The sequence below is a fragment of the Malaya genurostris genome, chromosome 1 (genome assembly GCF_030247185.1).
Source record: "Malaya genurostris strain Urasoe2022 chromosome 1, Malgen_1.1, whole genome shotgun sequence".
Lineage (NCBI taxonomy): Eukaryota > Metazoa > Arthropoda > Insecta > Diptera > Culicidae > Malaya > Malaya genurostris.
Genome location: NC_080570.1, coordinates 144,742,740 through 144,765,349, shown reverse-complemented (window position 1 = coordinate 144,765,349; position 22,610 = coordinate 144,742,740). Strand labels below are relative to the sequence as shown.

The following is a 22,610-nucleotide window of genomic DNA, read 5'->3' as shown; positions in this document are numbered from 1 at the left end:
CAAAAATTTAGCATTATAGTCTAACCTCAAAATAGAAACGTCAAAATTCGAAAAAATAACCTTACGAATTTGAAACTGTCAATCAGTTTCGATAGCCAACCAAAGCTTCGAAAATCGACGATGACAGATAACGGTACTCTATGAATATTATCCTATTGGTGCTCATAGTTTTGGTTTCCTAACAGGTTCTAGAATTTAATAACTTTGATTTATCATATTTTACACTCTTTACCGATTTTCAATATGTTGAAAAAAGAATGAGAATCGGAATTTGACTAAATGTTCATGCAAATCATATTTTGGTTTCGTCTTGTGGCGTGACGGCAACGAGTGATGTTGATATTAATACTCTCTTTGGTAGAAGTGAGAGACGAAAATGTTTCCTCTCTCTTCGTTTGTTGTGCATAGGATCTTTTACGAATGAGACGGTACAAAAACGAAAATTAGACTGTTGGCTTGCTTGCTTTCATTGGAAATACGTGACAATTTCAAGCTCTGAATAAAACCTCTAAAAGGGTGATTTTTTTTCTGGTATCTTTTTGGCATCACTGTTTTTGACAGATCACGCGTGAATCGTGTTTTGTGTCATTGTAAAACCTGTTCAGTTTGATCTATAATTTAATCATGAATGGGCGCTGGTAAAGTCGGAGGACGATCCACATTTTTATCGAAAAATTGTGTTCAGTGACGAAGCTCATTTCTGGTTGAATCGGGCACTCAGTTTTCTCTGAAACGGCTCAACCAATTTTAACAAACTAAGATTCAAATTAAAGGTCTTATAGTTTCTTAAAAATTTGTAGAACCTTTTGTCCGGATCCGACTTCCGGCTCCGGACCTATAGTGTGATAAGTGGAAAATTACCAATTTCATTAGTATTTTTTCACGAATAATGGTCAAAAAACAGGTACAAATCCCATAAAACTGCCTGATAAATTCTTACAGTTTTCAGAGCTTGTTAGTTTGTGGGCATACAAACTTAATTCGGCACTACTGGTCCCCTCTTTTCCAGTTCCGAAATCACCGAAAGTGTTGAGGAAAAACTCCAAAAAATAGAATTCGCTTCGATTTCTCTGCGATGCTTGAACCGATTTTCACAAATCTTCATTTGAAGTGAAGCTCATATTATCTTTAAAGCTACTGTGAAATTTCATCCGGATCCGACTTTCGGTTCCGCAGTTACAGAGCGATGAGTGTCAAAGTTTTCAAATCGCCACATGTGTACAATATATACAACAATATAGAATATGTACAACACCAGTACGTGGTGGAACGGTGGAAGAAGAAAACACAAAACAAACGATGCGTGCTTTGTTCTATTTCGTACACGCTATAGAGAAAACGAAATGGTTACTGATGTCTGCTACTAGTGTGTGTGATATTGGTAAAACAGGGGTAGGTAAACAGGGTAAACAGAATTTGTAGAGTTCGTTAGATTAAGTTCTAACAAACTTTCCTATTTCTATTCAATGAACAGTTGTTTTTGCGAATTCCACAGTAATATTTATGATGTTTTGAGTAATATGAGAAAGGCATCATTACTCCACTAGGTGGATTAAAACCGGTTTTTTTTTTCAGAGAAATTTCAAAAGTTGTGGTTTTCGATATTTACCAAAAAATGTGAAATTTTTTCAATTGTTTTTTTATGTAAAAAAATTGTAAACGTTCCTGACAATGCTCGAAACATCTCTGATTTCATAAAAAAATTCGGGGGAGCGGTTGCTTTGAACTCCGTCAATATGGCAGTTAGACGGTTGAAATTCTTTGAAAAAGTGTCTCCAGTTCAAGCTATTTCAAATATGGTATAACGATATGAATTGCCCTTTCTTGCTTTGTGCCCGAAGTTAGCTTATAGAAGAGAGAAGAATTAAGGCTTGTTCGCGACAAAATCTAGCAAAGCAAAGTTTTGGCATTACATTCCTTTTGTGGAATTTAGTCTTTCTGTTCTGTTTTTTTAGACTTCGCAGCCGAAGCGTACAGAATCATTGCATGTCTAGTATTACGATCCTACTGACACTATCCTATTGAATCCATCCAGGTCGGGACTCGAACATATGACAACTGTTCTGTAAGACCAGTACCGTATGCATTGAACCGCCAACTCGTATTAAATCTGGTCATCCCTAAATACGTATATCTCTGGAAATACTTCATCAACGCGTGAAATATTGCGCAGACTGATGAACCGATGTCTGATCACTATTGGGAAGCAATTTTTGGTGATATTAAATACTTTCAGATCGAAAATGACGTCGAAAAAAGAGCAAGTCGCAATGAAAATCTGGTTCTGTCAGTAAAAAAACTTACAAATTAAATTGGGCTTCCGGCAACCACTGTCCATCACGTTCCTAAATCTTCCGATACACGTTTGACCGCAGTCAAAAAGGTTAGAAGCGTAGCAAAAACGGATCTCACAGACTACCAGAACGAAGGTGAAGCAAATATTGCAGAAAAGATCAGACCTTTTGCTACGTACAATGGCTAGAAGAATAAAGCACCGGCAAGGTATGGAGTCGTTCAAGGTGAAAACTGTACCGAACCGTTATGATAAATAGAATGTGACGACTAAAACCCGGGCTCGCAAGTTGTATCGCGAATATTTCACGAAGTTTTCATATGTGATACGATGAAATTTATGTACTGGAAGACTTCAAGCAGCTTCCCGGAATGTCGTTTTATACTGCCATGCAGCGAAACGGTGCAGAGGATCATTTCAGGACGGAGAGAAAGGCTAATTTTTCCAAAAAATATATATGGTTTGGCAGGCAACATGCAGCTGTAGTCTAGGAAACCAAAGCTTCATCAGTACCGGAACGGTAAACAAGGAAATATACCGTGAAGAATGTCCAAGGAAGCAATGGTTACCATTCCTATGCAGTCATGGCGCCCCCTCGCTATTCTGGCCTGATTTGGTATCTTGTCACTAAACCAAAGATGTTCTGAAATGGTAGAATGTGAACGGCAGTCCATGTTGTGCCGAAAATTCACCAAACTGTCTCTCAATATTAACGACAAGCACAGACCTCAATGGCTGGAGTAACTGTAATCAGTTTTAAGATGACTAATAATGCACATTTAAATGAATAAAAAATGCATATAGGACTGATCAATTAGCTAATTTGTTCTATTTCAAATTTTATCTGTCTGTGTTTAAAATGTGTCGCGAGCAAGCATTACTTGCCAAATTTGGCAAGCTCTTTTGCTTCGAATCAGTCAATTTCTTGGTACTGAAAAGCTGAGGCACGTAGTTGCAAATTTCTTGCGAAATCATCAGTTTCAGGAGAAATTTATAAGCTAGGTTAAATTACTAAACGATATGTAATAAACGATAACCTATTCACAGATGGATCTACCACCGTGAGCAGTAACCCGATCCAGGAATCGCGGGTTTTCTTTGATCTACCTTATCAGCTTACTGTCAGTTCTTAATTCAAGCCTAAAGTTTGCTTTGATGCGGCTTTCGGGTGACGATCACTAGAGTGACCAGACAACGATTCTACTATATTTTGCAACAGTGAATTGAGATAACTGTACTCAGAAATAAAAAAAAAACATTTTCTTGAATCGCTCTGATTATGTGCATCTTATAAGATCTAAAATTTTAAGAAAATGATGCAATCATACATTTTTCGCAATTGGTTAAGTAGGAAAGAATAACTTAGGAATGAATTCTTCGTAAATTTGAAATACATTCGATTCGTTAACCTAACGGTCTAACGGTCTAGGTCAAACTGTACTGAACCAGCATACAGCTGCGTGTCGTTAGCCAAAATTATGGACGTTCGATCGACAAAACAGGAAGCCGTCCGTTAGTTGTTTCTATGACTGATATGGGTCTCTCGAAAAAAAAATCAAGCAAATCAAGTTTCATTTTTTTGTGTGCTGTCAACAAGATTCCCATATTCGACTGTGCACATTCACTTATTTCCGACCAGCTGACATAACCGTCCTACATCAACCGAATTTCACGCGTACATTTGAGTCGTTCTTGCCGATAGCGTTGAAGAAGAACGTTACTCTCGGACCAAACACACGCATGGTACAATTATATAGAATGTTCGTTCGTTCGGGATGTACACAAACTTGTGCGAAATGCTTACTACAAATATGCGGCGAATATTGCCTCCCTACCGGACCCGGTTGGATGATGCCGACTTGCACACCAGGCGGCCACTTAGTCGTCGTTTGCCATTTGAATCGGTGCGCGAGACCTTTTCACGCTTTGTGATGTGTAAGGGACTATAAAGTTTGCCAAAAAGGAAAAAGAATCATTACCCATTATCAGAATGGGTACACTGCCGTCCCGATGATGTAACTGCTAGCTTGGTTTTGCTTATTCGAAACGGAAACTGAATCCTTGTTTTTTTTTCATTTGATAAACTGAGATTATGAAGAAATCGTTAACGGTGAAAAGCAATATGTGTGAAAAGTGTAATTTGTGTCAAAACAGTTCGGTATTTATTTTTAACATCAACCGCCAAATATATGCGGGAAATTCTATTGAACACTCACCCAAACCCCACGCGTAGAGGAAAAAAAGGAAGGATAAACAGTCAGTCAGTCCGCCGGTCGTCATCGCCTTTTCTCGGACCCGGGTGTTCTTGAGTGGCGGGCGGAAATGTTCGAACTACGTCCGCAGCACTCACTGGTGTACTGTGTGGAAAGGGTACTGTTAAATTTAACCGACAGACCAACCCGATAGTGGCACATAGTAGCTCGAATCGTGTGGAAATCGGCCAATGTTTTTGGTTTATCATGACTGGAGATAATCTACATTAAAAGAAATATGTAAAAATACTTCACTGATGTGATCTCTTATCAGCAATCAAATGTCAAATGCTGGTGCCTTATGACGACAAAATTTTAAGTATTAGAGGAAGATTACTTACTTTACGGAAGAACAACGACTCATCAGAGCCGTTCTTAGATGTAGTGTGTAGATCAATTGAATCAATTGAAGTTATTCGTTATTATTTAAAATCTTCTAGTAGGCGATTAGTTGAAGAGGATAACGTAGGATTTTTAGTTTTTGTGGTCTAAAACTCTGGACAAATTGCCGAGAGTAAATTTCTTAAAGTGCAAAAAACTCAACAAATATAACCTTATACTGATGTTACTTTTTATAGCATGGAAACAAATTTGAGTTTTATCGTTTGCCCACCATTGATTGTTCCTACAGACAGGAAGAAGCTGGAATTACGGAGATTTGCCAGATGATGGAAATTGAGATTGTTTCATTATCTTATTGTGGTCAATCTTAGGGTGGTGAAATTGTAAAAAAAATTTAAATAGTGGAATCAAATGGAATTTCTTTTCTTCAAATGCGATCTTATTGTTGCTGGAGACCTATGTACTTCTGTGCACTCCACAAGTGTAACAAGTGGCGAAAATAATAGGCATGAAAAAATCGAAAGCTGCGAAATTGTAATTTGTAGTTGTTGCGAAAAGATGGTTCAATTAAGGATGTGATTTAAAATTTTAAATATTTTATATTACCAGATAAAATTTATTAGCTTCGTAGATTATTCAAATATGTTCAAAATCAGCTTGATTTTGACATTTTGATTGGTTTTTTAGCTATAATCATCTGACGTTAACTATGAACTTCTTCAATCCGTGGAACTGCTTTTCCAGTTGAGCCATCCTGGACGTATAAATGACCACCACATCTCGATTGCATATGATACAGTTCTGAGTAGATCAGATTATATTGTTCAGTTCAAAATACGTCTGATCAGCTCAACTGCTAATGAGAAAATGAGATGAAGCTTAAATAATACCATGATAGAAATTTAGAATAGACCGATGTCGGATAGTGACAGAAAAGACTTCCCTTCTTTTTCCTACTCGAACATTTCTTAGATCTCCTCGAACCTTAAATTTACCTTTGGCATGTGATATTTCATTTCGAATTTCAAGCTCATCTCAATTTGAAGTCCTAGAGTGGGTTTTTATTCAATTTTGTTGTTCAAGGTAGCACCAGAACTGGATGTTCCATATGTTTCTAAGACATACAACAATTCTACCAGGTGTTGGAATCAATTCGTAGCGTTTTGCACAACACCACGTTACCCAACTATTAAAAGTTGGCACATTCGAAAGTAAATATTCTCCTAGAAGCTACTGGAACAGTGCATCTTTATCACTATATGACATTTCGTTATTGTGTTCGTAGCATTTATGGTGCAGTATCAAAAATGTCAATGTTTGTCCCGGAAAAATTGTTTTTGCTTGAAGAAATGCGGGAAACACTGAAATTGGAAGTTTGGCCCCACCCGCCATATTCACCGGACATTGCTCCATCCGATTACCATTTGTTCCGATCCATGGCGCATATTTTGTTAGAGCAGTACAACTAAAACTATAAAAAATGTTTTTTCGAGATGTCATCGGATCCCGACATTTCATGTATTTCTGAAACATCTAAAAAAACATCGCGTACCGGTATGTACTCTTCGAACCCGTTTGCAAATTATTTATAACGATATATGTAACTTTATACACACTCGAAACTTTTTACAAAATTCAAGCATTTATTCTATCGAAAACCTTAGATTTCAGATTTTGTTAGCTAATTTATCTTAAAACTCTAGTAAATTATTAGCGCCGCAAGAGAAATAAGCACCCTATCTCTATCTGATAGAGTGATATCAAGTTTATATTTTCATCGTTTGACAAAATTCGAGTTCCTTGAAAACTTGCTTGAAGGTCGCATTCTTCTGAATATTATAATAACTCCCGGTTATAGGAGATTGGGTCCCCGGCCAACCGCGTTGTAGGAGGCCCCACTATTAACTGAGATCTGAACGAAACAAGAACCCTAACTAAAACGAAAAGATGAATCGTAAATTTTAATTGACATCATTTACTTTCCCTGACATGTTTAATATATATCACAAATGATCTGCCCATTAAAAGAACCTAGATATCAATAGCAATACGATTGATTAAAGCACTGTACATGTACACTGTGTACGGTTGTTGTAACGCAACGAAGCTTTTACAAGCTTTACCTTGATCGATCAAACAGTTCAACATAATCTGTTATGCACTGACTGTTTGAAGACGAAACATGAAGTTTATAAAACGGTTTTGTGCTTTATGCACGAAAAGGTTAACCTCTAAATGACCATAACAAATATTAGATTTCATAAAAACGCAGTTTCCCAGGTAAATTTTGAAAATTTATGATCGGATAATCTTGAAATTCAGCTCATATTCAGCATAGAGACTTTTTAGAGGTGTTTCATTTTTAGCAAACTACCGGTTTGTGTACTTGGGTGGTCACTAATTTCCAATACAATTCGTTGGTACACCCTAGTGTACATCAACGGTGCATTGTGGTATCTAGTAATTATAAAATGGTGGTTTTAGTATATCTCGCAGGTAGCTCAATAGCAGAGCAGCTTTACGGATTGGATTATGTTTGCAAGATTGGGTCTTTTCTTTAAAGGATACTTTTTCGTAAATTTCATTCTCGCTATTTAATTTCATCTATCGTTTTCAATTTTATTCTTTGTTGTGTGTTCATATGGAAGCTAAAAAAAGGGGAGCGGGTAATGTAACAGACATAACCTGGAGGGCGTGAATAGGAATAAAACTGTCATGCTTTAATCACATTTCCGAATATCGATTATATTTCGTATTAGTTGATTGTGTGCATGCTGTAACTTCTACTGTTTCGCTTCTTAAATTGTAACGGTTCCGCTGTATTAAATTACGACTTATTGACGATGAACATATTCTAACATACAATTAAACGATACGGAACAAATGATTTGTAGATTTACACACTCAGTTGAGGAAAACTTCGCATAACTTTGGAAATATTTTATTATTTCTAAAAAGAACCGATTTACGGATTTTATCCGATTTTTAAAATTTTTGTTGAGTACTTTTTACCATCCCTTATTTATTTACATCAGAACCCAAATTCTTGATCAGGATTCATAAACTTGAACTGAATTCCAGAACTAAGTATGGTACCTAAGATAGGTTCAGAATATTTAGTTGCAAAATTCTGGTTCGGAATCCAAATCAAGAATTCAATTCATGAATTTAGCTCTAGAATTCTGGAACTGAACTCATTTTCAGAATCCAGTCTTCAAATACAGTTCTAGAACTGAAGTCTGAAGTTGAATTCCAAACTTGAATAAAGAAACTGAATTCAGCTTCAAATTCTTGTTTCAGAATCGAGGATCCGGATTTGGTTACAGTATGCAACAGGTCTGAATTCTGAACTTGAATTCTTGAAAGCAGGTCTGAAGTCTGAGCTTAGAATTAAATCATGTAAACTGTATTTAGGAACTAAGTTCTGGTTCAGAAGTCAGAGATCCAAAACTCAGATTGTTGCAGAATTCTGATTCAAAGCTCTGGATTCAAATTCCGTGCATAAATCAAGGAACAAAATTCAGTTAAAAAATCAGGTCAAGAAATCAATTACAAAAATGTAGTTCCACAATCCTGAATCAGGATCCAGTTCCAAAGCCTAAGTTTTAAATTTTGAACCAGTAATCTAAGACTTTGAAGTTTGAAAACTAAATTCTTAATCTGTAATTAAATTGAGACGAGAAAATTAATTATAAGAGCATTTGGGTTAGGAATTGAAAGACTAAATTGATCGTTCTAAACAACATGCACAAATGTGTCTCCTTCATATTAGTCACTTTAAAATATTCAAGGTTTACTACTACAAGGTGGGAAAAAAATAATGAGACTTTGTTCATAATTTCCCCGGCCCCAATACACTTGTGCCAACGTTTTTTTTTCCAATCTTCGAAACAGTTATTAAAGTCAATTTTTCGGAATAACCTTCAATGCGCGTAGCGATTCACGTTTGATGTATTCATTTGACTCCCCCGGAGCGATCGTTCGAGTTTGCTGAATAGCCAGAAGTCACACAGAGCTAAATCAGGCGAATGCGGTGATTGCGGAACGATAGTGGTTAATTTTTTGGCGAAAATATAACGAAGAATCAATGCAGTATGCGACGGTGAATTATCGTGGTGCAAAAGCCAAGAGTTGTCGGCCAATAATTCCGGCTTCTTTTTACGAAAAGCTTCGCGCAAATGTTGCATAAGAGCAATTACAGAAATGCTTAGCAAATCATCAGACTCGACCTTGTTCGATTTGGCTGAAACTTTGTACATGGCTTCAGTATGGCAAACCATAAGTTTTGAACCGATTGAGAGGTCAATCCGAATCACGACTGATTTTTAAAAAGGGCGTATGTATTTTTGCATTTAACAAAAATTGTCTTTTTCAAATCGTTGTAACTCGGAAACCGTAATTTGTACAAAAATGGCGTTCGGGAAGAAGTTGTAGGGAATCGATAGGACACTCTAAAAAAAGTATACACTGAAAAAAAAATTCAATAATTATAAAATAATCCGAAAAAGTTAAAAAAAAAACAAAAGCATGGTTTTAATATTTTTTTGATAATTTTTATTTCAAAGCTCTTATTAAAACCTACGGATTGATGGCTATCCCATCCGTGCCTTTTGAAAAATGAAGAAGTTGCAGCTAAAACAATTTACAGATATATTCGAAATTTCAAGTTCTCGTTGAGAGATAATCATTTAATCAGTAGAATATTATTCTACAGGTTAAAGGCAATAAATTTGTTCATGATATCCTTTCTTCTAAAAGTAGCTGTTCTTGAGATACTTGGATATTTAATTATAACACCATTTTTATATTTCCATGAATTGTTTGTTGCTATATCTACAATTATTGCATGTACATGAATAATTCTTAATTATATTTAAGGTTTAAAGTTTTTGAAAATTGTTTGAGTACTACGTGCATCGTCATTCGAATACAGTCTTGTGACGATTGTGGTCTCTAAAATCGGAACGAAAGAATGGTATTTCTGTGTACCTGAAATCATTAATTAAGAATTCATGTACATGTAATAATTGTAGATATAGCAAAAAAAAAAAAAACAATTCATGGATATATAAAATAATGGTGTTATAATTAAATATCCAAGTATCTCAAGAACAGCTGCTTTTAGAAGAGAGGATATCATAAACAAATGTATTGCCTTTAACCTGTAGAATAATATTCTACTGTTTAAATGATTATCTTTCAACGAGAAATTGAAATTTCGAATATATCTGTAAATTGTTTTAGCTGTAACTTCTTCATTTTTCAAAAGGCACGGATGGGATAGCCATCAATCTGTAGGTTTTAATAAGAGCTTTAAAATAAAAATTATCAAAAAAATCGAAACCCTGATTTTTTTAGTTTAATGTTTTTGGTTCATTTTAAAAATATTGAGAAAAAAATCAAATTTTTTTTTCAGTGTATATATTTTTCAGAGTGCTCTATCGATTCCCTACAACTTCTTCCTGAACGCCATTTTTGTACAATTAACGGTTTCCGAGTTACAACGATTTGAAAAAGACAATTTTTGTGAAATGCGAAAATACATGCGCCCTTTTTAAAAATCAGTCGTGAGTCGGATTGACCTCTCAATCGGTTCAAAACTTATGGTTTGCCATACTGAAGCCATGTACAAAGTTTCATCCAAATCGGAGAAGGTCGATTCTGATTTTGTCACTTTTTCGTCTACTCATTCCTGGAATTTCTCATAACACAATTGAATTCCTTGTTGGCAGTTTGGCCGGTCGGAAGGAATTCAACGCGTTCTCGACCGTATTTGAACAAGTTGTACCAATCAAAACGATATACAATTATCACCGAAGGCCTTTTTGAATATTCTGAACGTTTCGGCACCAGAAATTTGATTCCGCGCACAAAATTTAATGGACCTTTTTTGTTGAATAATTTCACTTATTGTAAAAATCGCACCGAGTGCACTTTTAATACTTCAGAAAGACAGACGGTATACTAAACAATAAACACTAATGAATATTTTGACGTGACACTTGGCACAGATGTCACCTGACAGTCATACCAACCTAGAATTGAAATATTTCTTACTACTTTTTGCCCACAGTAGTACATAGTTGCTGCTTGTTTTACTAGCGAACAAAACGTGTCGTAAGCCCACTGCGCTCAATCATTGAAGATATTCCGAACCTTTCTTCGTGTCGATTTCGCACGTTTCGTGCTTTGCGCGATGATTCGTTCGCTTCATGCGGTTGAAATTCTACGCGCCTTAGTTTGGCACTAAATTTCACCTTAATGCTTGTTCATATCAAACATTTTAAAAAAACATCAATTTTGAGTTGTTTGTGGTTAGCGCATTCCACTAAAACTTTTATCATAAATTGCTGAGCATATTTCCGATGGTATTGAAAAAAATACTATGTTGCTGCGTTAAATACAACAAGTTCGGTCCATTTTTGTACAGAGTGAATTTTATGAAAATGTGCCTCAAGTTAAAACGTTAGTTGCATAAATTCCATTACGATCCAATATTCACTCACTGTGCAACGGGTCGTACAGAACGAAAAAAAAAAAGAAATTAGAACACATACGCATGTGGTGGTGTGACATTTCTCGAGCGATCTTTCGATCCGTTGGTGAACGTGTGCGGAATGAACGAACCAACGAACGGAAGGTCGGGGGAACCGCCGAAGGCTGATAACGGTTTCATAAGTACAGCGATACGGCGACGGCGTCATCTGAAAGTCAAATTCATTGAATCAATTGAAAGCGCACGGAAGTCGGTTGCTGCTGCATTCGAGTGTGCGATGTTTTTTCCGAGTGATTCGTTGCCAAACGAGCATGCGCCTAGTGTATTTCGTTGGATAGGAGCTCGGGAGACGTTCGGGAAATATTTCAAACTCAAATCCGATCTCGATTACTCATCCGTCTGTTTGAACCTGGAGGAATGAGTCATCATCTATCACTTGTGAAGAAATTGAAATCAATGACTTGACAGTTGACAGTTCTGATTCAACGTTCGATACGGTCTAGATTATTTGTATCTTCCGGGACACTAGTAACAATTTTTACAGAGCTTCAAGGATGTTGGGGGTTCAGGACCGATGATCGGAATTCATCGCTCGTTTTTCGTCGTTACCCGCATTCAGGGTGTGATAAATTTTTCATCCTGTTGCACGTGCTGAGACTTGGCCGCAAAACGTTTAACGGAAAACCGCCAATCGGGAACTGGATGGTCGTGCAATTGAATTGAAATGGTAGGCATAATAAATCCTAGGTGAAAGTGACTAATCTTTGGTCGGCCGATTGCGCCAGTCATAAATCACGTGTAACAAGCATTCCTTATCGAAATACAACCAGACCTTAGCTTCAGATTTCCTAGTAATGAACCGGTATCATCGATAGGTAGGTCTGTGACACATTAACAAGTCCGACTGGGCACAATAACCGAATCCTTTCACCGCTCAGTGCACATCTGATAAGACCATGGTATTTATCAGTCCATCGTTTCGGTTGTTGTTGTTTCGTCAACCGTATTATGCATACCACTCGGTTAATTGCCAGGGCTGAAGTCATGCTGAACAAAGACCGCAACCGAAGGCGCCACTGCCGTCGGCGATAGCGTTGAGGGTGAAAGTAAATACCGCCGGACAAGAAACAAAAAACAGTACTATGCAAGTAGATTTTGCTGACGATCGGAAGGCGACCGAGCGAGAAGGCAAACGAATTGCGTTACTTACGTTGTTTGAACATTGTTTCTTATCGCACATTCCGAACAAGCTGGCCATTTTTTTGTTCTCTTTCTCTCTCATTATTTTGTTCGAAAAATTATTTGAATCTTTTTTTTCCCTTTGTTTCCTTTAATTTGCGAAGCAGTAGTAACTGTGTGTAAAATGTTTCGGTGAAAAAAAAAACAAAATTCGGCACGATAGAACCAGTCCCGAACAGTTAGTGAAAATAAACACACCAATAAAAATCGACGGTTTGTGGACCGTTTGAAGATCATGAAATAAAAAAAAAGTGTGCAACGACGAACCAACTGTGTGACTGTTCCCGGTTCCAGGAAAAGAAAAGAAAAACAAAAACAAACAAACAAAAACCAAAGTACGAGTGCCTCTCGATGCTCCTGTGTCTGTTTGTGTTTCTGTGGAAAATGATAAAGAACATGTCGAACATATCGGCCACGGTACAGCAGGAGCAACAGCTGGAACTGCTCAAGCAGCAGCTGATCGAACATCAGCGGCGAAAGTTGCGCCACCTACAGAAGCAAGTAGTCATCAAACAACAACAGCAACAACAGAGGCAGCAGCAACAAAAACAACAACAGAATCATTATCAAAAACTACGAAAATTGTGCCGCGATAAGGCGATGGCCACCAAGGAGAACTTTCTGCTGCATAAATTTCTATTCGGTGCCGACTCGATTCCGGAGAATGGTGTAGTGATAAGTGGTGCTCGCGATCCGGCAGAATTTACGACCAAAAACGATAAAATGAGTTACTTGAGTGATGAAGGTATTTATTTGCTTCTTTATTTTTGTGTGTTTATCTGTTTATCGTTTAGCAATTATTGACATAACAAATACCAACCGGACCCACGTGGTGAAACGTGTTGACATACTGTCCTAGTTAATGTAGAAAAAATGTTACAATACTCGTGTAGAACTCGGTACATTGATATTCCTAGAATGTCATGATTTTCTTTACGTTTCGTCTTCGACTCATCATTGCATAGCAGTACAAATTGAACCTTCTGTACTATCTAGTGGTTCACCGTGAATCACTAGCAGGCGTAAAGCTAGGGAAACGATAATTAACCAAACTGAAAACAGTATTAACAGTGTATTAATCGGAAGCAAAAGAAATCCGATGTCAACAGTGCGTAGTTGGTTTGCTCGTAGATTCAAGGATGTCTACGAAAATTACGTAGAATCACTCTAGACTAGGTGGTGCGATCTGTATGAGTTTTATTTTTCACATAATGCCATCTGTTTTGAGTGCAAATATTTGGTGACTTATAACAATCTTCGCTGCTACACATTACTAGTCATACAATAAAATCAGGTTGAGTTATATTAAGAAAGTGTAATATTTACACTGAACTGATAACAATCCAGGTTTGAGTCTTTGCTCGAATTTCAGTGAAGATTAGCACTAATTTTGTGCTTAAGAGCACATATCTCTTCTGGCTTATTTACGTGTCGTCTTCGACTCATCACTGCGTTAGCGGTTTTCTATAGAACTGCTATTTCGATAGCGCAGTATCTTGAATAGATGATGTCCCAGAAAAAAAAACAAGTTTTCGGCAATCTTGAGCATGAGCGACCACCACTGGTTGCTACACCGTTACTGATCGGGATTAGTTGAAATTGTACAGAGATTTTCTAGATGATCTGACCTAGGACTGGCAAATCATCTTCCGGTAGCCCCAGTATTCATTGATCAGTACCGGTACCGGCCAGTTCCGAACGTAGATCGCCTAAGGAATGGGACGAAATAGTAGTCCAACACTTGTACTTACTAGAGTCCGTTTATACTACTGCGCACTTCACAAACGAGTTAATAGGTTTAAGACAATATAGTTGATTCATTATACTGGTAGTGACATATTTAAATCATCCCGAAGCTCTATTTAACAAATAAAGTACGCGTATAAAATATTCTATAGATTATATCAAACCATTTTTATTTACCAAACAAAGCTCAGCAGAAGTCGCACGCGTCTGAATTGTTCATTTCAACTATATTATTATTATCTATGGTTAGTTGATTACATTGGTTGATCTGGGCAGCCGGCTACCGAGAAAAAATATTATTTATTTATTCTATATTTGAAGCGTGATACGAGGGGCTGGGGTCCACTAGGAGATTGATAGTACATATTATCTTCCTTCGAACAGTACCAGTCTAGATGCTGCGTGGAATCCGGCGGAAAAAAATTAACAAAGAATAGATCCACTGGGTTCCTGCTTCCATGTCGTAAAAGGCGACAATTGCTGGAGTTTCTTTTTCCTTTCTGTTATCAGATATTTTCAATGTTCCACTTCTGATTACTCTATTTTACTAACTTATCTCTTCATTCAACCTATCAATTTCCGTCTAGCTTCGGAGAAAAGTTTTATTTGGAATGTTTTCTTCTTCCATGTTATTGATTGTCTTTCAGGATTATAAATTGAATGATAAAAATCAACTATTGCGCAAATTCGTTGATACTGCAAAGTTTAAAAACACTTAATATTAATATTTCAAACAATAAATTTATATTTTTCTCGGTAGCCGGCTGCCCGGTTTAACAAATATAATCAACTAATAATTTTAATAAATAATTAAAATAATAAAGCGGAAATAATACAGAATCAAGACGCGCATGAAATCTGGTTACCTTTATTTGGTGATTTAAAATAATTTTATAACAACTGTTTAGAATATGTCAATGCAACGAATCAACCATTTTGTCTAAATCCTATTCACTCGTTTATTTTGTAGCAGGTAATTCCATTTAAAAAATAAGGAAGTTTATATTTTTTACACGATAGTTGTGACAACAGCACCGCGTTCGTCGGCGCGTTCCGTGCAAATTTTTCTTCAGTTTCCTCGAATAAGAGCTGTGAATCAAAACTTCCCGGGACTTCAATATAGGATATGGTTGAAACGTTCACTCGGGAAGTCAGTAAGTTTAGTGGTGCATCCGAGCATCTTGAAACCGGAACATACTGAGTCGCGCGCGAATAATTCCAATACTGAAATTTTTACTTTTTCCGGTTTTTTAACGATATCAAACTAACTAGAGATTATAAGAAGAGAAAGAATATGAAATTATAGAGCCATAGTACTCAAGGAAGAGCAAGGGTGTGAAGAATAAAGTGCGGAAAAGTGAGACGTGACAAGGGTCATTTTAAGTAAGCAGAAGGCTTCTCGTAACTATACTTTTACCTTCTACCAGAGGAGTCGAACTTAGGCATCTTAGCGATACGAGTCATCCGAGTCTCTGATATGTCAGAAAGTAAAGGCAAAGGTCGTTTGCCATTTACTATCCGAACCGGCAAAAGTAAAATTACGAGAAGTTGTCACATTCTGCCCACTTTATCAGTCCCAGGTCGGATCATCTAGAAACTCCCTGTACAATTTCAGCTAATCTCGATCAGTAACGGAGTAGCAACCAGAGGTGGTTTCTCAAGCTCAAGCTCAATCTCTGAACTGATAACGATTTAAGTTTTAGTCTTCAACACCAAATTAGTGCTGATCTTTACCCAAATTTGCTTAAGAGCACATACCTATTTTGTTTTTTTACGTTTATATTGAACTTGCGACTTAGTAGACGTGAAATACAACTCGACGTAAATATTTTAAAAAGGCCTATAAGCAAACCATCACTTCTCTTTGTTTACTCTCTTTTTCGCTTATTAGTTATTATACAAATGTTCATTACTTTTCTAGCACTAATAGCAAAATAGAAATAAATGTAACTGTCAAAAAATTAATGAGTAATTAGCAGAACAAAAAACAAAGTAAACGAACAGAAACTTACAATTTTTGACTTGCGCTGAAAATGGCATGTCTACTCAAATGTCTGAGAGAGAGAACAAGTTTTCGGATTGCTGTCGAATAAGCAGTGTTAGAAAAATCATAATCAGAAAAAGTTCAGTGATTGGCCACTTCCGAGATTTTCATTCATGTAAAAAGCGCCCACAAAACTCTGAACCTCAAAGTTCCCAGATGATTTTTCGTGGACGCGAAATTTGAAGAATTTTCATTCACAGAAATATCGCTAAAGAGATAATCGAAAAATAGAGAAGAGTCTCCGATGATTTCACGTTGAATTTCCACTACGCTTCAGTTCGACACCGAAGTGGTTCGTGCAAGATTTAATTGTTATATTTGCATAAAAAAAACTACAACTCGCAACTGAGAAAGAATGGCTGCGATATTTCCGATGCATAAACATTCTAAATAGTGATTATAGTGACGAAAGGCTGTTTCAATTCCAGCAGGTTGATTACACTGCACTATTTAGATTAAACCCAAAAAAAAAGGTTATTGGTCATGAATTTGATTTATAAACGTAACAGGAGCGCAGGATTTTACATGTCTCGAACACACTGCAGGCGCAGCTTTTGAATTGGTGTAACGATAACTTGCACTCCTGTTTCTTCTGTGTATGATATTCCAGCAAAATTGGGTGATATTTTTATATCAGTTGCACAACATGCTTTGTGATTGGTTCTTTAGTGATTTTTTTCTATCAGTAAAACCATTATCAATCACAGCACTTGTTGCGTTTATTGATGATATTACTCCGCCACCATAAAAGCAAAGTCTTGGCATTACATTCCTTTTGTGGAATTTGGCCTTTCTGTTTCAACAGACTTCGCAGCCGATTGTTAGTGTACAGAATCATTGCATGGCTAGTACTATGGATTCTACTGACGCTAAGAATCCTTCCAGGTCGGGGCTCGAACATACGACAACTGGCTTGTAAGACCAGCGTCCTATGCATTGAACTGCCAACCTGGGACTCCGCCACCATGGTATTGCTGAATAAATTCCAAATACATCACCACTATTGATCCACTTATCAACAGAACATCAAATTGCAAGAGATAAAAATTTAGCTTTTTTAAATTTCAACCGCCCTCCGCGCACTGTACATTTTCAGAAAGATTCAGTTACTGTTCATCTTTTCTGTAAAGGGTTGAGATATAACGGCTATGAAAACTCGTTTCCTATAAATCGTCTGTTCGAGAATCATATTAGATATATTCAATGTGCGATTTTTTTTTCTTAAATATAATCAAAAAGAATTTTCGCTAGTGAACTTTTCACAACTGATTTTTAGTCAGGTGAGATCAATTTCAGTGAGAAAAAATCAGTACTGAACTTTTCTTCAGTGAGTTTTTAGTTTTTGATCGATGTTTTTTTTGGCTGAAAATCACTTGCGTAAAAATTTCAGTTTTCGAAATTTTGATTTATTTCCCAACAATGCGAATAAGTACATTGAAAACATCATGTGAACTTATGCACTGCTACTGAAATTTGGGTGAAAACTGAAACCTAAAAACCTGACTTGACAATTCCATTTTTGAACAAGTGGCAGTTTTCGAGCTACAACGAATTGGGAAAAGTGCATGCCAAAAATGCATTCGCCCTACTTAGAGCTTATTATTGGGTCGAATCGGTCTCTATGTTTTCTAATGGTTTGCCGGAGATGTGTACAAATAGTCATGCAAACCGAAGCAATTGAAGCGATCTTGATTTTATCACTTTTTCTGCTGTTTATTTTCTGGAATTGCTCACTGGAGTTTTTTTTATGCTGAAAATGCTATTACATATTAGGGGTATAAATAAATTCGTGCCGTTGTTTCTAAAATTATTGAGTTTATTGACAAAAACTTGTTACAAATTTAACAGCAGGGTAAGGCATTCCATTTGAGTGTTTCTAAGTTTGTTTTACCGGCCGTGAAACATGTGGGTGAGCATATCCGAATGAAAAACGTTGGCGAACTTATTTCAAAGTAATAGTGCATTTTTCTATCGTTGGCTAATTAGGCATTATTTTATTATTGAAATGGAAATTGTTCCTCCATTTGTTCCGGAGAATATATAACCTATGTAGGTATAAGACCAACGTAACATGTAAATATGTTGGAAACTTTTGATAACTTCTGAATATGTTTTAGAAATTTTTAGTGAATTTTGTAAAAATAAAAAAAAACTCAAATTTTGAGTGATATTTATTAAAATTTTGGATAATAATGTATACAAATTTAGCAGAATGGTTATTCATCGTTTTATTTTTTTGCTTTATTCATTTAGTATGATTCAACAATAGAAATACACATCAAATTCAAATAATTCAAATATATTTTACCTTTAGTCACTGTATTCTGAACTGCATTTTGGTTTTGGAAATACCTCAATTAAATAGTACTATGCTTAGGCGGGGGACAATTTTAAGTATTATATTGAGCTTTTTTGCTAGTCGGAGACAAGCACATAATAAAGTATGTGTTAACTATTTTCTTCTGATCGGGTAGTCATGTTGAATTTGCCGTGTATATCTGTGTATTTTGACAGTTTTTCTTGCAATGCTCGGTTCAAACGCATCAATTGTCGTTGGTTGATCTCCCGCCAAGAATGTTCTGAACGGCCGTCTATGATGATACATGGCCGTGGTATCCATGCGTTGCCCGACGTTTTGGATTGCCGTAATGGGCCCACTTTTCGTCGCCAGTTACAATTCGATAAGAAAAAACTTTTTCTTTTGTACCGTTGAAGGAGTTGTGCGCACGTGAATAAACGGAGTTCGACATTCCTCGGTTTCAGTTCATGGGGCACCCAATTGCCTATCCTTCGGATTATTCTATTTGCTTATAAAACATTTGAAAATGGCAGACTAAGTAACTCCGAGTGATTATGCAAGTTCTTCTTGGGTTTGCGATGGGTCTTGATCAAACGATTCCTCCAATTCATCATTTTCAAACTTTGGTGGCGCTCCGTGTCGTTTTCCAAACCAAAATTGCCACTTATAATCCATGACGTCTACGTCTGACACGTTCGTTCTGCTTGAGCACGCTCACCATACGATTCCACCGAAATACGATGACTTTCGACGGCTGTTTTCTTCATATTGAAATATCTCCCCACAAAAACACTTTCTTCGTCTCAAAACACGTAAACTTCATAGTGAAAAAGGTGTTTGCACCGAAGTCTTTTCTGTCGTGCCGTAAGAAACGAAAGTCACCAACAGATAGTAGTCATTTGGGAGTTTTGCTAGTTCTTCCCTTTTGAAGAGGGAAAGCGATCTTTCTCCTGAACAGTTCGTAGTGCGTATACTTAAAAAATCGAAGAACAATATTTACAATCTGCCAATTCATCAGAATACTTAAAAACAAATTAATTTGCACGAGTTTTAAATTCATTAGAATCTATATCAGATAAATTGAAGAAAAAATTAAAATTTTCGTGAAACATATGATAAGAACTTTTACGTCCTGCCAATTGTACACTCAAAGTATTATTAATAAAAAAATCTGCACTGATGAGTCAAAGACGAAACGTAAAAATAATAAAAACGGTTAAATTTGGCTAACCCCTAAATAATAAAAAAAATGATTTACATTTTATTTCATTGAAAATCATTAAGGAATTTGGAAAAAATGAGAATCGGCCTTAAAAATGAATTTTACACGTTCTGAGAAGTTTACCGGCCTCCAAATTGTGCCGGCCAAAGCATGAATATATCACTGGTTTTGAGTGAAATTTAGAAGATTTTTTCCCACTTTTGCGTCGTCACTCTTAATGACGGTTTGTAATTATAAACACACTTTACCCTGTAGTTCCGGAACCGGGAGTCGAATCCGGATGAAATCCAATAGCAGTCTAAGGGAATGTATGGAATCGGTTAAGGTGGCTCTCAGAAAATGAAGTGAGTTCCGTTTTAGAGTTTTTGACCACTATTTCCGGTACCTTCGGAACCGGGAACTGATTCGAATGGTATATGACACTCGACCATCCAGGCTTCGGTTCAAAAGTCGTTTTTTACACTGATTGCATAACCTTTCTGCATAAGGAAAACTTTCTGCATAAGGAAGGCCTAAAGAAAATTAATTTCGATACATACCGCGATTATGGAAGGGCAACAACACACAACATCATGCACACCCTCTCATTTTGCTACCTCCACAGTGCTGTTACCTCATTTGACGTTGTTTTATTGATCAAATGTCATCATAGACTAACGGTGAGGCAGTCAAAATTCAAACAAAACCGTTAAATCTGTCTTACGATTAGCTCTACTTCCAAAGTCGTTTGATCACCAGCGTCACTAGCCTCAAAATGTTACAAATGCAGCTTAGAATTTATCGATAAATAATTGGCTATATTTTCACGCGAAAAGATCCGAACCCTAGATAGAGTTTATGGCGTTTGCGTTCTAAAAATCAATTTCACAGCACACGCCATAAAAGTTTGACTTCTGTTTTGTTCCCGTCAAGTCAACTTTCAAGCCTCTAGGTGGGGGTGGATACACCGACGAAACCGACGACGAACGCTCGCATGACTGCAAACAATCAAATTTTTATTTTGTGGTAGCGAATGTAACGGGCATGGGGACTAGGAATGAAATATTTTTGTATGGTCCTAAAAACAAGAAAACAAAACCGTACAGTTGACATGCTGTTCGTTTCAGCTCACAAACAAACAGCTGCCAACACTCACATTGAATCGAAAGAAAGCAACTGCAGCAACAAAAAAAATTGTGCGTGTCAAGAAAGTGTCGCTTGTAGCAATTATCATATTCAAAAATCAAAATCCACTTCTCCCACGGTTGAAGACTTTATTAGTCAATGCCATTTTGGAATTGATAGGACAACTTTTTATTGTTCGATTGCTTTGGGCTATCGAAATTTGATCTTTCGAGTTCAGATTTGAAGCAGAACGGGATTTGTTTGAGTAGACTTTTTCGACAGATAACCAGAACTCCGAATGAAAAAGAGATGAAAAAGAAACACGATAGCATTACGACAATTAACTGGAATAAGGTCGTTAAATTTTATCGTTTAAGTAAGTTTCCAATTTGTTGTGTCCTGTGGTTGAAAATGCACCTTTCGGAGATTAAATTTATTGAGGATAAAAAATAACAGCTTTTCTTTCGATCTATGCTGACAGTGACTGACATCACACTTAACGAAATTGCTAAAGATTGACATTAATATTAACGGCATCGGGTGGGGGTGTGTTGGTGAAAATTGACCTATAAGCTGAAAACAGACTCCGCAAATCCGATTATATCTACTACTCGAACTAATAAAAATGCTGCAAAAATTACTCTACCGAATGAAAATTTCAAATTTCTCAACCGTTCAACTATTTCGAAATGGCGAAAGAAAACGAAAAACAAAAACTTCACTGATACAGTCATCGTTTATTTTCCTGCCAAGGATTGTGATGCCACCCGGTCGCATTTTGTCACCGCGATTCGCACCATTCGCTCTTCATTCTTCTCATTCAATCCATTTTTTTTTTAGTTCTCATATGCAAGTACTTCTCATTCAGCCATTGTTCAGGTTCAGTTTTGCCGCCGAGTAGTAGGTGAGCCAGCTACCCACTCGAGGCGTCAATGTTATTTAGTATTTATACTTTTTAATTGCTTCATTTTCATATTTTATTTATACACATACAGACCTTTTAGTCCCGGTGTCTCTCGTGCGCGCGCTCTCTCTCTCGCCCTTCCTCTGTTATGTGGTAGACTAAAAAAATACAGTCTCACAGCAGGAGCCGTCATTGCACAGTAGACGGCTTTATTCTGTTCTTTGTTGGCTCGGATTTAGCGTTATATGCGACTAGTCATGCGGTAATCTGATCTAACATAGTAGCAATCATTGCGGAAATCTGAACGCAATTATCTGAAATGTCAAGCTAGAACATGTTCCATAGACACTAGTCGTTTTATTTCCAAAATTAGTCACGTATTGTAGATTTTTAAGAAACACGAAAACAATTTCTGTTGAAAAAACTTATTTTTGGCTTGTTTTATTACTTATATTGTAGATTGTAGATAGAACAAGAAAGGTTAAAGGAAGTGTTACCATGCACTCAAATTACTAGGTGTTTAAATAATAATGTCTTAAATTTTTGAAATCGATTAGAAACTGTCAACTATTCTAAATCTACATCGATATTTTGCTTATATTGAAGCATACCGAGAAGGGTAAGCAACAATTTTAAAGTAATTCGATTTTTTTCGAGTAGTAACACAAT

The 22,610-nt window shown here is 36.6% G+C and overlaps 1 protein-coding gene across 4 annotated transcripts in view; it reads left to right on the top strand.

The window, feature by feature from the left end:
- The window catches only part of LOC131426050 (uncharacterized), a 115,193-nt gene that overhangs the window by 67,690 nt on the left and 24,893 nt on the right, over positions 1–22,610 (top strand). The window contains exon 2 of one of the 4 annotated variants that reach the window (XM_058588466.1): positions 12,727–13,367. The exons of 1 other annotated variant lie outside the window; for it this stretch is intronic. In XM_058588466.1, the coding sequence (XP_058444449.1) occupies positions 12,974–13,367 (394 nt within the window). In that variant the 5' untranslated portion in view covers positions 12,727–12,973. Of the gene's footprint in view, positions 1–12,726; positions 13,368–22,610 lie in introns of those variants that run through there. 2 more of the 4 variants (XM_058588467.1, XM_058588468.1) reach the window with 2 other exon arrangements.